The sequence below is a fragment of the Protomyctophum parallelum genome (assembly GCF_964188405.1).
Source record: "Protomyctophum parallelum genome assembly, chromosome: 1".
In the NCBI taxonomy this organism is placed as follows: Eukaryota; Metazoa; Chordata; class Actinopteri; order Myctophiformes; family Myctophidae; genus Protomyctophum; species Protomyctophum parallelum.
In genome coordinates, this window is record NC_139697.1 from 60,360,020 (window position 1) to 60,376,732 (window position 16,713).

Sequence of the window (16,713 nt, forward strand, 5' to 3'; positions counted from 1 at the left end):
AATGACATTACAGTTATCAGTGTTCATACAACAATTACATATATTTCCTTCCAAATAGTTTTTTACTTAAATGTTGTAAACTAGTTAAAACAAGGTATAACAAAGGTATTGTCATGAAACCTTTGTTGCACTGAATGAAAAGTGTTTTACATCAAGTTTCTTGGCCCCATATGTGCAGCTTTAGCTATAAAGAGCATCCTTACTTTTCATATGCATTTTATATTTTAATTTAATACTAACATTATAAGTATGTTTTCTGCATTGCACTGAATGAAACATTCTTGTACTAGCTCAATACGCTATGGTCCACTTATGTTTTAGGATGAATTTCATCATTGATCCTGTATTTAAGGTTTGTTTGTCTTGTTTTCTGTTGTCCTTTTCTTTGGGGTGAAAATCTATTTATTCTTGTACGTTATACTTGTGGGGTTTATTAAGAGAAGCTGTTAATGCCACCACTTATTATTTCTCAACTCCAGTATTTAAATAATGCTTATGTGAAAAAAAAATATATAATTTCATCGTCTTTGACCCATTACAGTATACGTGTGTATAAGAAAAATAATTGTGTGCATAAATTACTCATATAATTAAGTAATTATTCAAGTACTGATGTAATTAATACAATAATAAATCTGAGAACTGCAATAGCCAACTATGGAGAAATGCGCAGAAAGAAAATCATGAGTGGTTTTGGTCCAAGACTGAGTCAAGACAGAGTACAATTGCATGCGAGATCAAGATGGGACCGAAACCTTTAACTCATTCGGCACCTAGATCGCCTTTTGGCTTAGGGGGACGTAGTTTTTAGAACCGTAATATCTCGGATTCTTCTTTTTGGGTCAAAACAAGCTTGATTTGCGCCTCATTTCTAGTCTATTAAAACGATATGATCCTCGGTTACAAAACGTATGTTTTGGGTGAATTAAATAATATTCGCGGCACCCGTTACATAGCGAAAATTCACTTTTCTGATTCTTGGATTCCGAGTGAAACGGCTTTCAGAATAAGATGCTGTGCCTATTAAATGACTGGATGGGGTCCTGAGACACCACCAGATGGCGCTGTTGGCGGTAAATGGTTAAAATGTGGTCTAGAGACCAGACTACAGCTCTACCTCTGGTGAGAGAATGAATGATTCTGTTTCTCAATGTCTGGTCAGGGGCCCACAACTCTTGGGTGTACAAATGGAACCATTTTTTTATGTGTTTGTTTAACTCTGACAATGTGACCTCTTATAGACTCTCACAGACATTTGTTTAAAGAGAAGTTACAACAGCATAACTTGATTCTATGAAGTACAAAATAGAAATGTTGTGATAATTATACATGAATGTACAAAATGCTAAAATATTGCTGCTGCCAAAGAGTTCCCATGAATCTAGCCTTGTTTAAAGGCTCATTTTCAACATTTTACTATGTCATTAATATAGCATAGAGCTGTGAAAATAATAAAAAGTCCCCCCTGTTTCCTAGAACTGGAGGTATGAAAAAAATCATTAACATTGTGAATCACATCTTGATGACATCATCAAGATGTGATTCACAAAGTTAATGCTTTTTTTCAGCTCTAAGGTATAATAATGACATATAAAATGTTGAAAATGAGTGGTATTCCCCTTTAAGTAAACCATATTGTGCCTTATGTGACAGATAACAAGATGGCAGGACGGTGTAATTTGTGATTCAGCTATCAAATGTCAGTACAGTAGTTGGTCATATAAAAGTAGAGCTGACTTAATAGCTATTATACATTAAAACGTTGCACAACAGGTCACTACTCACTACTGTACATATGTACACACTGTATCTCTCACACAAAAAATGATCTGTGCAACTTTGCTGAAAGATAAAAGCTGAGCTGTATTCGGGATACATTTTTGGATACTAGCACAACTTGAGTTGTCTTCGTATAATCCATTACTGTACCAACAACTAGGAGTACTCTAATCTCATACTAAGTATAACTACGTAGGTGAAAGGGTTCGTTGAAGCAGTAGTACTTTATGTAAAGTATTACCCCCTTTGAGGCTAGTTACCATTGAGGTAAAAGGTTAGTTGTAGACGTTAAAATCTACTTAGTCTACTTTTCTTGGCATGGAAAAATATAGATTTTTGACTCCCTTTAAGAAATGTTGAAGTCTTGTGGAAGAAAATGCAGAACATATGTCACATCGGATGCAGTGGTTTTCACGAAGAAACAAACACCCAGCGCCCATGTTGAGTAAATACATAATATGTACATGTGTGCCAATCTGTGCAACCATGGGTGTGTTGGCCTTAGCATGAGGTGTGGTCATTCACTTTGCCATCTGACGTGGGGTGAGAAAAGTCAGAAAGCGATTGCTTCTTGGACCAGTTCAGACCTGGTCTTAAGTCAAGTCTAGTCTAAACACAATCCCTTAGTGAAGCTGAAACTGGATGGTTTATAACCCTAAATTGTAGCCTAATTCTAAAAGGATGCTAAGGGTAGGAAAGTCATACAAACAACAGTGATTCACGGATTTATGTCTAATTTGGGCCAAAATGGTATTCACAAACAGTTACTTTTGCTGTCATAACTCACTGCATTAACAATTTGATTCTTTCTAGCTTTCCATAAATTAGCAACAAAGCCCAAAAACCTAAATCGTAAATACATAACATAGTAGAACCAACATTATTGATCATGACTTTTCCAAAACAGTAGAGATTAAGAACCAAAACTATTTTTGTTTCACATTGCAACCACCATGTTCTGGGGTAGCAGACTCCTCCTGGCTGCAGCGCGGCGAAGTACTCTTGCTCCCGACGAGCAGGTTGGTGCCTTGCATGAAATACATCGTAAAGCTCTTTGAAGCATTGGAAAGTCTAGAAATTCATAAGCTTAATTAAATTAGAGAGACTCGTTGTTGTGGGGTGGCGGAGGAGGTGACTACTTGCTCCTCACACTCTTGTGTGAGGAGACTCGCGACGTCTCCGTCACGAACAGCCGAGAGGACCAGACGGACGTGATGATGCGTCTGTACTCCTTCCTGAAGTTCCTGTTGAGAAGCCCATAGATGATGGCGTTCAGACAGCTGTTGAAGTACGCCATGAAGTAGCTGACCACAAACAGCCACTCGGGAATGCGCGGCGCCACGCGATGCGGGTCTATGGCGACTGCCAAGCCAATCAGGTTCAGGGGAGCCCAGCAGATGGCAAAGAGCACAAAAACAACAAACATAGTGATGAAGTTCCTTAAGTCACTGGGCTTGAGGTGGGGACTTTCATCAATTTTCACTTTGCGGCGTACCTGGAAAATATGAAGATAAGAGATTAAGACCGTAAATGATTCCACAATATGTACATTACTCACAGTCACGTGTGCTCTCTCTCTCTCTTTCCGTGTGGTAAAAAATGCCACAGCCAAAATTCCAGGTGGAGCGAAATGCCTTCACGACGGACGACGTACGTCGCGACGTATATTTTTCCGTCGCAACGTATATTCGAGTACGTCCTGGCGTAAATATCAATTCGTCCCGGCAGAACGGACTCGTCGCGGCTATATCTACCCGTTTGCGACGTAATATGTTGGCTATTATTTTCCGTCGCGCCAGAACGGGACTCGTCGCAGCTATATCTACCCGTTGTGGCGTGAGCTGGACTCGTCACGGCAGAACGTGACTCGTCGCGACTATATCTACCCGTTTGCGACGTGCGCCTCGCCGGTCCGGTCTCCAGGCGAGCCTGCGTCCTTCATATATTTTTTTTTCTGCTCTCGTTGGACTTAACTTTAAAAGTCCAATGGAACACCTCTTTGTAACGGGTCGCTGTAGTATAGTGGTCTAATTCCTCGCCTCTCTATTCTTTTTTGCTGAGGACGCTGGTTCAATTCCCGCTCGCGGCAAACCAAAATTATTATATTTTAGACAGACAGACAGACAGACAGACAGACAGACAGACTGCCTGTCTGCCTGCCTGTCTGCCTGCCTAATGTATTGTAAATAATGTATTCATTCCATACGGCTATTTCTTTTTAATATAAAAACTTTTGTCTTTCGCGCGATTCGAACCAGCGTCGTCAGCACCAAAACATTGAGAGGCGAGTGATTAAACCGCTGGACTACAGCGGCCATACGTTACAAAGAAGTGTTTCATTGGACTTATAAAGACAATAGCACCCAGCTGCAGTCTCGCAAGGGGAGGGACCGGAAGTGCTTTTATTTCCGGCTTCCACGTGCACAAGCGCACATACACGCACGCGAAATATAATGCAATATGTAATAATCAGCTCATACATTATAAAGACATTATTGCATTATGAAGTTTTATTACAGTATGAGTCGCCTATGTGGAGGTTCTTAATGTAACACATTATTACATTATAGAAAAATCTATTAAGTTATGTGCTCGTCTTTTAATTACATTATGAGCTGATTATTACATTATGAGGTCAGATGTAGAGTTGCTGGCCGCCTCAGCTCCATATATGGAGATCTAGGTGATGATCCAGTCTTTTCAATGTATGGCTATCCAGGGTTTGATGAGGTCAGTGTCGGGATCTTATATCATATGGAAACGGCCATATATGGCGGTGTGACGTGTCATGAGGCGTGACCATATATGGAGGCATGACACGAGGCGTGACATGACACACTTACTGACTGACTGACGGGAAATGCAGGTTTTCATAGTAAATTAAATGCATATGGTCGTGTGTCTGTGATCTATGGTCTGGACATGGTGTGTGTGGGACAGGGGTACGGGGTTATAGCAACTTATTACATTACTTAAATGCCTTGATATCATTATGTTATAATCGACCATATAGGCCTAGCCTATTATTGCATATCATTTTATTATTGTTAGATTTGCATTTCTTCAAATATGCACACTTATACCACCAACTAATAAGCTTTCAATTAAAATATTACCTACAACAAACTACTTCAAACTTTTCCAAACCGACCACGTAATTATGTTTAAGCACAGATGGTACTATATACCAGGGGGGCAGTCAGCCAGATATTTCGTGAAGCCTCATTTGAAATCGGTAGTTCATATAATGGCCTGTTGTGGCGCTGGACCGGACCCAAAAAGCCCCATAGCTCCATAGAGGCCCATGTATTTTGGCCCAACTTCACCTAGACTGTATTACCTTAATAAACATGGTCATGAATACTTTCTTCTTCCAGTCACTAGTTTAAAGTCTCATTTCTAATGTCATAATATTCTTTTTGGAAAATTATGGTCCCATTAATTAAAAAAATGACCATAAAGAAAAAAACCATCGCGTATGTTCTGAGGGGCGTGGCTACCATTACAGTCTATGATCGGGATTCCCCTCCCACTCGAGTCAAAATAAAAACCAACGGAGAAGAAGGGGGGAAGTCCCGCCTCGTTGTCTGGGCAGCCAATGACCAGCTGGTATACAAAACGGAGCCAGCCAATGGCCAGCTGGTACCAAAGATGGCGACTTACATCAGGAATTAGCATATTATTACAGGCTTCATTTTACGTTCATGTTAGACCCGGGGAACGCTTTGTCCATATTTTTTACAGTCTATGCTATATACACCCGGCATTTAAGCGCGCACCAGCAAGTGCGTGTCGTGCACGCGCATTATATTTCGCGTGCGTGTATGTGCGCTTGTGCACGTGGAAGCCGGAAATAAAAGCACTTCCGGTCCCTCCCCTTGCGAGACTGCAGCTGGGTGCTATTGTCTTTATAAGTCCAATGAAACACTTCTTTGTAACGTATGGCCGCTGTAGTCCAGCGGTTTAATCACTCGCCTCTCAATGTTTTGGTGCTGACGACGCTGGTTCGAATCGCGCGAAAGACAAACGTTTTTATATTAAAAAAAAATAGCCGTATGGAATGAATACATTATTTACAATACATTAGGCAGGCAGACAGGCAGGCAGACAGGCAGTCTGTCTGTCTGTCTGTCTGTCTGTCTGTCTGTCTAAAATATAATAATTTTGGTTTGCCGCGAGCGGGAATTGAACCAGCGTCCTCAGCAAAAAAGAATAGAGAGGCGAGGAATTAGACCACTATACTACAGCGACCCGTTACAAAGAGGTGTTCCATTGGACTTTTAAAGTTAAGTCCAACGAGAGCAGAAAAAAAAATATATGAAGGACGCAGGCTCGCCTGGAGACCGGACCGGCGAGGCGCACGTCGCAAACGGGTAGATATAGTCGCGACGAGTCACGTTCTGCCGTGACGAGTCCAGCTCACGCCACAACGGGTAGATATAGCTGCGACGAGTCCCGTTCTGGCGCGACGGAAAATAATAGCCAACATATTACGTCGCAAACGGGTAGATATAGCCGCGACGAGTCCGTTCTGCCGGGACGAATTGATATTTACGCCAGGACGTACTCGAATATACGTTGCGACGGAAAAATATACGTCGCGACGTACGTCGTCCGTCGTGAAGGCATTTCGCTGTCTCTCCAAAATTCTCACATGTCACTCCCCTTCTCCGCTCCCTCCATTGGCTCCCCGTCGCTGCCCGAGTACAAAACTCCACTGGAATGACTGACCTGGTTATCGTTATTATTACTGAGTATTATGATTATTATTATGTTATATCTTTAAGATAGAAAACTAATAATTTGTTCCAAATAATTTGGATGAAGAGGTAATACTTTTGGACAGAGGTGTTACTGTTAACCGTCTGCGTTGGAGTAGCTAAACGAAAAGCGCTCACATATAGTACACTTGTGTTGGACAGTACATGCAGCCACCCACCCACATGCATAACTGTACAGTTAATTGTCCACAAAACAGCTTAATAAGCACGCCCACTTTGATAGGGTTTCTTTGTTGTGCTTTTTTTCCCTCTTTTAATTTTTTTCCTCCTTAAATGTCACATTAGATAAAGTAACACAACGTGTCACTTCGTGGTATAAGTATAATTAAGTTGGCCTATAATTAATACAAAGTAATTTCTTTGTATATTCAAGTTATTTGTCATCATCTGCCCTGTGCAAACAGAAATTATTCATATGTGCCGATGTTTAATGCCCAAAACACAATTCAATCGTTAATCGCAATGAATTGTCAATTTTTAAATTGTAATTGTCACAGCCCTAGCATAAGATGCCATTCAATGACATTGTGGGATGTGAAAACATACAGCACAAGCCCACCTGAATCACTAGCACCCAGATACGCAGGTAGCAGAAGGTCACCACGCCGATGGGGACCAGGAAGTGAACGACCACTACCGCCACCGTGTAGGAGCTGCTGACGGTCTGGGAGAAAGTGCAGGAGTAGACGCGAGGGTCGTAGCGCAGGGAGCCGACAAAGTAATTGGGGAGGATGGCCACTACCGTGAGGCACCAGATGAGGGCGACGAACACCAGCGTGTTGCGGTAGCTGTACAGGCGGCTGTAGGAGAAGGAGTGGCAGATGTAGCAGTAGCGGTTCACCGCGATCCCTGCGATGTTGAAGATGGAGCCGATGACGCTCAGCCCCATCAGGAAGCCGCTGATCTGTGGACAGAGATCGGACAGGTGAAACTCGTCACCGATGAAACAAAATAGCTTGTTCAGAATGTGGATTGATTGATTGACATATCTGTCAAAAGGATCAAATACAATAAAGCTCAAGAGATTATATTGTCTCCACCGGGCCGAAGGCTTGGGGAGAGAGTATGTTTTGCACCCTGTCCGTCCGGCCGTGCATCCATTCGTCCTTCCGTCTGTGAACAGCTAATCTCCGGCACCGTTGACTTGCTCGCAGTGAAACTGTGCACAGACTCCCTGGATGCTAGAGCAGAACCTCTGCCACCAGGAGGACGATTTTTGTAAAGCACATTTCTTGACAGTACACCTACATATTTTGACCAAACATCAGGAAAATCGATACACTGTATCTCTATAGTCATTAAACGATACAGGTCTTTCAGATTTGTCATACGTTTTCATACTTTCATACTACTGGCTAAGATAGGCTTCCAAAGTTTGCAAGACTGCTCTGTTTTACACAAAATGCCTTAAACAGCGTGCGGTTTCCATGCAATTTTGCATGCAAATTCCCACTAGGCCGAGGAACACGTGCCACATTTAAATCAGCTTTGTATGCACACTCCTTAGAGGCCAAGGAAAGATCTTTGCTCCGCTTATTTATTTATTTTTTACATCTGCCCTTTATACTAGCACCGGAGGCCAACGTATGTATAACATAACGTATTCACTCACAGCAGCCACCACCGGAAGTGCCTATCTGTTCTGTTATTGGATGGACCATCTCTTCGGGCTATTGAATTGAAACCATGACTACGCAGTCTGGGAGATGGGCCCTAAAAAAGCTGTGCCTTGTGGCGGACTTCAAAGGCATTCCTTTAAAGAGCCGCCGAAACTTTGATCTGTGTGCTAATATCCTGACCTAAAACGTAAACATAAAGTGCTTGCATGCGTGTGTTGAACTGATTAAACTGCAGAGACCCTGAAGTGCATTTATATATCTGAAGCAACACCTTAAATGGATTTACTTTATTTATATGATGGGCTAGATTGCCTGTCAAACAGGCAACAGCATATATGAGAAATACAGCAGTGAGGGATTGGAATATGCATGGCTGTCAGTAGGACAGTCCTGCCTGCTTGATTCCTCTGGACTTTCATCTAATGCACGAGTGGAGGATTTGTTTTATTGCTTTATGTAGGTACGGTTTAAATAAAGTAGGCTATTATCTATTAAGTGTTGTTATGTTGTAGGTATGGATATGTTATGAGTTAAAAAATGTCTGTAACGTAATGTCTCCCAAGAGGTGCAGAGTCATCAATAAATCTACCCCCCCACCCCCCCCACCCCCCCTGAAACAGACCATCAAGCAGATAATGCAAATTGGTACGAAGCAATAACACAGTTAATAGTGTTTTCTGTAAGAAGAAATGTATCAATGATGCCTGGTGACAAGCCAAACAGGACCTGGCAGTATGGGTAGTCTATCTATTTGAGCAATCAGTGAGCCATTTATGAATTGAGAAACTTCAATATTCTCTGTTGGTCATCATGACGCATAACAGTTTTGTTGGATACAAGCATTTAACCATTGTCACAAGTGGCTGAGACATGTGTAAAGTTCTACTAAAATATACAGTATATTTATTTTTTCCAGCTTGAGGGATTCGTATAGAATCAATGTGTGTGTGTGTGTGTGTGTGTGTGTGTGTGTGTGTGTGTGTGTGTGTGTGTGTGCGTGTGCGTGTGTAAAGTAGCGGCTAGCCTACTAAAGCCTACCTACATTAAATAAACCTGGTAGGTTAATAGGAGTAGCCTACTGTCTACTCTACACAAACCACATACCACTTTTATCTGACTCCAGATCAGTGGATCAGCCGCCCGTCAGGATTCACAGCAAGTGCATACACAGCAAGTCCCCTCTGGAATTTGTCAATTTGCTTTATCTGGTGTGCGCTTGACACAAGTTTGCCAGCGCTAACATAGGTAGGGCCCAACACAGCACACAAGATGGGCTGTGGAGAGCATTTTCCTACTGCAACCACTCTTGTGTGTGTGTGTAATGATAGAATAGCATGGTAGATTGATAGAATGATGGAGGTCATCTCACCATGCATTGTGTGTCCCCCAGTGACCATCCATCATGAAAGAGAGCATAGAGGACCAGAGGGTATGGGTAGATCGCTGCTACAAGGTCTGCAAACGCCAAGCTCACCACAAAGACGTTACCTGTGAGGAAGAGAGGCATGCTTTCCATTAGATAAGATTGTGAAGAGACGGAAAGGGAGGGCAGAAAGACGGGATCACATTGCACGACGTGTAGCGTTGACTTGAATCACAGACAACACATTAACCAAGCTATAGTAGTCCAGAGGTGGGACAAAGTCCCTATGTTGCAAGTCCAAGTCGAGTCTCAAGTCTTTGCTCTCAAGTCCTGAGTCAAGTCCAAGTCAACACAGGCAAGTCCCAAGTCAAGTCCAAGTCCTGAACTTTTTGTTTTTCGAGTCCCAACCAAGTCCTAAGCATTTTGTTTCAAGTCCCAACCAAGTCCTTACATTTTATTTCGAGTCCCAAACAAGTCCCACCAAGACATAATACTAATTAAAGGTATATTCAGTGATTTCACTCAAAAAACCTTAGGTTTCGTTTTTGGCTGGGACCTAAGCCTTTCATCCAATCAGGATAGAGAGCCAAAAACGAAACCTAAGGTTTTTTCACCCCCAGGGGTTAACTGGGGACAGGGAGGAACTCCTTATATGGTCAGCACACTCTATAGTAGAGAGGATTATCACAACAAAACAAAAAAATAAGTGATATTTGAATTAAGTGAAATCACTGAATATACCTTTAATGATATGTAAATATTTACATAAATCATGAGCATTTTCCACAATTTGCATTTATTATTAAACAAGGGTTCTGGAGTCCACCAACAAAATGCAGATACTGTACTTCAATTTCCTCCGTGAGGACAGGGTTTAAAGCACCACTCTGTACAATAGGGTGGTTGTAGTTTGTCTCTCTGCTCTTCTATTGAGCCATTTAGATCATGTCAAAGGTCATGTCTCACCGAGACACAGGATCTGACACAAATTCAATGTTTCCCCTGAGCAAGCAGGCTATTATTATTACAATGGTAAAATGTCATTACTTGCACTGAAACCGTGTTCAAATCCAGGGTAGAAGAGGAATGTTACATTATATACCAATACCAAACCATTTTACATTTTTTTCATACAAAAGATAATCAGATAAACTTAAATAATAAGAAACTTAAACTGTGCACAAAAATAAGGAAGACTCTAATACAATCAAACATTAAACTGATGCTCTAATTCACTGTTCCAAAACAGCAGCGACGGCAGGAGTCAGAATCAGAATCAGAATCATTTTATTTGTCATTTTCCTATGTACTTGCATACAAAATAACATGAAATATCGTTTCCCCTCAGTTATTGGCAGTGCAACATAAAACATAGAGCCTATTTAAAAACACAAGCTAAAAACTAAAACCAAACATGGACAAACATTTAAAAAGAGCCCCAGTATGTATGATGACGTGCAATTCATATGGCCAAGTTAAAAGTTACCAACACCACGCACAACTATAAATAAATAAAGTGGCATGGTGCAATCCTTAAAAACAAAACGTTACCAGCACTGTTTTTTTAAAGTGCTGTTGTGCATCCAAAAGTGCATTTTTTGTCCAGTTCAGTCCAACGCTTCATTCAGTTTTGCCGGGGGAGGGGGGGGGAGGGGGGGTAGGGGGCGCAGTTCGTTTATGAGCCTCACTGCACTTGGGGAAAAAACTGTTTTTCATCCTGGTTGTCCTTGCCCAAATACTCCTGTACCTTTTCCCTGAGGGTAGGAGCATAAACAGGCCGTGGGAGGGATGATGGGGGTCCCCAATGATGCTGGTGGCTCTTCTGGCACAGCGCTCTTTATAGAGCTCCAACAAGGGGGGAACAGAGGCACCAATGATCCTTCCAGCTGTCTTCACCACCCGATTCAGCTGGTGTTGTTCCTGTGCCTTGAGGCTGCCGAACCAAGAGGTGAAGCTGTAAGTCAGGATCGACTCTATGGTGCCCCTGTAGAAGATGGTAAGGAGGGGAGTGGGAAGGCCTGCCTTCTTGAGCCTCCGGAGGGGGTAAAGTCTCTGCTGAGCCTTCTTAATGATGGCTGTGGTGTTGATCGTGGAGGTCAGATCGTCTGCCAAATGCACCCCCAGGAATTTGATGCTATTTACCCTTTCCACAGGGGCACCACCGATGGTCAGTGGTGTATGATGGCAGCTGCTGGCTCTCCTCCTAAAATCAACCACCATCTCCTTTGTTTTGTCCACATTCAGAAAGAGTTTATGTGAACTGCACCACTCTGTAAGCAGATCCACCTCCTTCCTATAGTCAGACTCATCATTTTTACTAATGAGCCCCACCACAGTAGTGTCATCAGCAAATTTGAGGATGTGATTACTGCCAAATTTGGCAGAGCAGTCGTGGGTCAGCAGGCTGAACAGCAGGGGGCTCAGGACGCAGCCCTGAGGCGATCCTGTGCTCACTGTGATGGTCCCAGATGTTTGGCCGTTGACTTTGACTCGCTGTTGCCTCTGAGACAGGAAGTTGAGGATCCAGGTGCAGGTGCCATGGTCCACATTCAGCAGCCGCAGCTTTTTCACCAACTGTTGTGGAATAATGGTGTTAAATGCTGAGCTAAAATCAATGAACAGGAGCCTGGCGTAGGTGTTCTCTTTCTCTAGATGTGACAAGGTGAGGTGGAGTGCAGTTGAGACGGCGTCATCTGTGGAGCGATTGGCTCTGTATGCAAACTGTAGTGGATCCAGGTCTGCAGGCAGGCTGCTCTTGATGTGTTGTAGTACAAGCCGCTCAAAACACTTCATCACCACAGGTGTAAGGGCCACAGGTCGGAAGTCATTTAGACCAGTTGGATTTGGCTTTTTTGGCACTGGCACGATGGTGGCGCTCTTGAGGCAGGTGGGCACAACTGCCTGGCTGAGCGATATATTAAAGATATCTGAAAAAACATCCTTAAGTTGCTCAGCACACCCCTTCACCACACATCCAGGAATCCCATCCGGTCCTACCGCCTTGCGTGGGTTGACGCTGGCGAAGGCCCTCTTTACCCCAGCTGCCGACAGCTGCAGCCTCTGCTCGCTGGGAGATGGTGGGGGGATCTGTCCCTCGGTGGTGGTGTCGACCTCAAACCGTGCATAAAAGTCATTGAGTCTGTCTGGTAGTGAGGGGTCGTTGTGGCCAACCTGCTGGGAGGGGGGCTTATAATCAGACAGTGTCCTAAAGCCCTGCCACAAGCGTCTGGGGTCGTTGTTGTTCGCGAAGTAGCCGTTGAGTGTCTGCCCATACAGCCGCTTCGCGTCCCTGATGCCCCGAGCCAGGTTGTTTTTTGCCAGCTTAAACGCTGCAGTGTCCCCAGATTGAAATGCCACATCTCGAGCCCTCAACAGTGTGTAGACATCTCTGGTCAGCCAAGGTTTCTGATTGGCTCTCTTCCTAATGGTCTTAACCTCCGTCACGTCCTCAATACATTTATTGATGTATCCAATGACAGTCTCTGTATACTCATCCAGGTTGACAACGTTGTCATATGTTGCTGCCTCCTTAAATATGTCCCACTGTGTGTCTTCAAAACAATCTTGCAGTGCTGGGATTGCCTCCTGTGGCCACATTCTAACCTCCTTCAGTTCTGCTCTGCTCTGTTTCACCCTGGGTCTATAAATAGGTGTGAGCATTACAGCTGCATGGTCAGAAGAGCCAATATTGGGGAGGGGGGCTGCTCTATAGGCATTTTTTATGTTGGTGTACACATGATCTAATGTGTTGTTGCCCCTCGTCGCACAGTCAACATGCTGATAGAGTGAAGCCGGTATGTGTTTGTTTATGTGCAACACGTGGAACACAGGCGACGCTAGTACACGCTACTACATGATTAAGGTTACCAGTTTAAATTAACAGAAATTAAAAGATGTGTCCTGTTTTGAACTGATACTGATACTTTAATGTCGGGGAATCAATACGAATTACAAGGCGATTTATGTGCTGTCCTCCTGTCTCGTTGTTGTTGTGTTACCGTCAATGGGACTGTGAGTTTGTCAGCATTGCCATGTATCGTGAGAGAAATAAGCAAACCGACCAAAAACAAGCAATTATTTTCTCCAGAACGTTACACTTTTTAAACATTTTAATATTATTTGGGCTTGCTGTAAGGCAGGGGTCCTCAACTAGAAATGCTGAAGGTCCACAAATATTTTTTGATCAAGACCATGGTCGAGTCTCATGCGCACGCAAATAGAATTGCTGCGCCCCTCACCTAGAAACAAGTAAGACGCGCAAACGCGGGAAGCGAACGCAGCTCGTGTGTGTGTGGTTGTGTGTGTGTGTGTGTGTGTGTGTGTGTGTGCTACAGCTGCGCCCTGTGTGTGTGTGTGTGTGTGTGTGTGTGCTACAGCTGCGCCCTGTGTGTGTGTGTGTGTGTGTGTGTGCTACAGCTGCGCCCTCTGGTGGCGGGCGGGTGGTGTAACAGCGGGACAGACACACAGACACACAGACACACAGACACACAGACATTCAGCCCTTGCTGTCATAGTAAGTGGCTCACTGCGTTCGCAACAACCAATTACCAAGGTATACAAACCGGGTTTGTATAGCTCTTTCACTTTGACAAAATATTCAATAAATATATTCATTATTCACACCTCCAAAAATCCAACTGAATGTGTGAATGTGAGCCAGTCAGCGCAACATTGTCATCATGACATGCCGGCCCATAATACACACATTAAGAGTGTTAATTGCGTGCCAACCTTGAAGGGTGCGATCTCATGTATTTATGATGAGATTTGTTGTTTGCGCCCAGAGTCTTTGGATTCATTAAAGGCTCGTTGGGAGGTGGATATTGGAGAGGAGATAACTGAGGAGGTTTGGGATACAATTCTACATCGGGTACATGGGTCCTCTATTTGTGCGAGGCATGCTCTTATTCAATGTAAATTACTACACCGTGTCTACTACACCAAGGCCAGGTTGTCTAGATCTAGAATATATAACGATGTGTCTCCTGAGTGTGATAGATGTCAGCAGGCTCCCGCAGACCTCATCCATACGTTCTGGCTCTGCCCTTCTCTACACAAATATTGGACTGATATCTTCAATTCCTTATCAAAGATAGTCGGGCAAAGAGTGGAGCCCACACCTTTGGGGGCCCTGTTTGGTGTTTTTCCCTCAATACCGTCGCTCTCCAAACCAGAGAGTTATGTTTTGGCCTTTGTCACTTTGTTAGCGAGGAGACTAATTCTGACCAACTGGAAATCGTCCACTTCCCCTTCTCACACTCATTGGGTTAGGGACACCTTGTACTGTGTAAAACTGGAGAAGATTAGACACTCCTTGAATGGTTCTTCCGATAGGTTTGGGAAGATATGGGGTCCATTCTTTCAATTCATTCAGAATTTGAATCCGTCTCTGCTTGGGGATGAGTGAGGTCTGCTGGACTTTTGTTTTAAAAGTAGCTTATACTGTGATTGGATTGTATGGATTGTATTGTATTGGATTATGGATGTATCATGTACCTATGTTTATTTTTATTTTTATATAAGATGTTGTGTACTGTTGTTTTGTCTGTTTTTGTCTGCCTTTCATTTTTCAACTTTTACTGATCTTGTATTTAAGGTTTGTTTGTCTTGTTTTCTGTTGTCCTTTTTCTTTGGGGTGAAAATTCAATGTGTTTACTCTTTTATGTCATACTTGTGGGGTTTATTTAAGAGAAGCTGTTAATGTTAATTATTCTTTTTCAAACTCTATCTCAATAATGCTTCTGTGAAAAAAAACAATAAACAAAGTTATAAAAAAAAAAAGAGTGTTAATTGCGTTTCTCTGCATTGGGGGGTCACGGGGGGTCACTCCCCCATCTCTCTCCCCATTTCCTGTCGGGATCGGGAGTCGAACCCGCGGCACACTGCCAGACTGGATTACCAGCCAAGGTGCCTGGACCACTGAGCCACGGCCCAGGCCTTTTCTCCAGGGTGAGCAGAGAGGTGTGCCGCGGTCCGGTCGTGGACCGCGGTCCGCCTGTTGAGGACCACTGCTGTAAGGTATTAAGTGACTTGAAAATGTTCAAGTCAAGAGGGCTCAAGTCAAGTCAAGTCTCAAGTCCTTGGCGTTCAAGTCAAGTCAAGTCTCAAGTCTTTGGCATTCTAGTCCCAAGCAAGTCCAAGTCTATTTTTGATTTGATCAAGCAAGTCTAAAGTCATCAAAATCGGGACTCGAGTCCAAGTCGAGTCTCGAGTCCAAGTCCCCACCTCTGAGCAATACTGTACTGTATTGTGTGACAAACAAGCTCACAACATGCCATGATGTGTTGTGAGCTTGTAGATGGGCAATTCTTGCAATGTCTGAACCAAAATTATTTTATTGCACGCACGCACACACGCACGCCCACCAAATTATTCCATGCAGATAGAAATCAGAATTAAATCATTTTTAAACGCATTAATTCTGCAAACTGTGAACATTTTACAGTTTGGACATGATGTGCTGGACACATAGACTGTAAAAAATATGGACAAAGCTTTCCCCGGGTCTAACATGGACGTAAAATGAAGCCTCTTATTCCTGCACTGTAAGTCGCCATCTTTCTAGATCCGTTTGGGCCCAGCTGGCCATTGGCTGGCTCCGTTTGGGCCCAGCTGGCCATTGGCTGCCCAGACAACAAGGCGGGACTTCCCCCCTTCTTCTCCGTTGGTTTTTATTTTGACTCGAGTGGGTGGGGACTCCCGATCATAGACTGTAACGGTAGCCACGCCCCTCAGAACATACGCGACTTTATGGTAATTTATTTTATAAATGGGACCATAGTTTTCCAAAAAGAATATTATGACATTAGAAATGAGACATTAAACTAGTGACTGGAAGGAGACAGTATTCATGACCATGTTTATTAAGGTAATACAGTCTAGGTGAAGTTGGGCCCAAATACATGGACTTCTATGGGGCTATGGGTTTTTTTTGGGTCCAGTGACAAGGCCACAACAGGCCATTATATGAACTTTCAGGAGTTTCAGGCTTCACAAAATATCTGTCTGACTGCCCCCCTGGCTGGACATGATGTGCTGGACATGATGTGCTAAAGAGATTCGTTATCCAATATCTAAAGAAATAATTGGATTGAAGTTCACACCATTATGCAAATGTGAACTTCAATCAAACATTAATTTGGGAATACAAGGGATGGTGAGTCTACCCCAA

The 16,713-nt window shown here is 43.3% G+C and overlaps 1 protein-coding gene across 1 annotated transcript in view; it reads right to left on the reverse strand.

The window, feature by feature from the left end:
- Positions 1-2,875: 2,875 nt before the first annotated feature.
- mtnr1bb (melatonin receptor 1Bb) overlaps positions 2,876-16,713 on the reverse strand; it is a gene marked incomplete at its 3' end in the record, with an annotated part of 45,337 nt that continues 31,499 nt past the window's right edge. Inside the window, 4 exon segments of the mRNA XM_083793393.1 lie at positions 2,876-2,914; positions 2,918-3,274; positions 7,120-7,464; positions 9,549-9,667. Of these exon segments, the coding sequence (XP_083649519.1) occupies positions 2,876-2,914; positions 2,918-3,274; positions 7,120-7,464; positions 9,549-9,667 (860 nt within the window).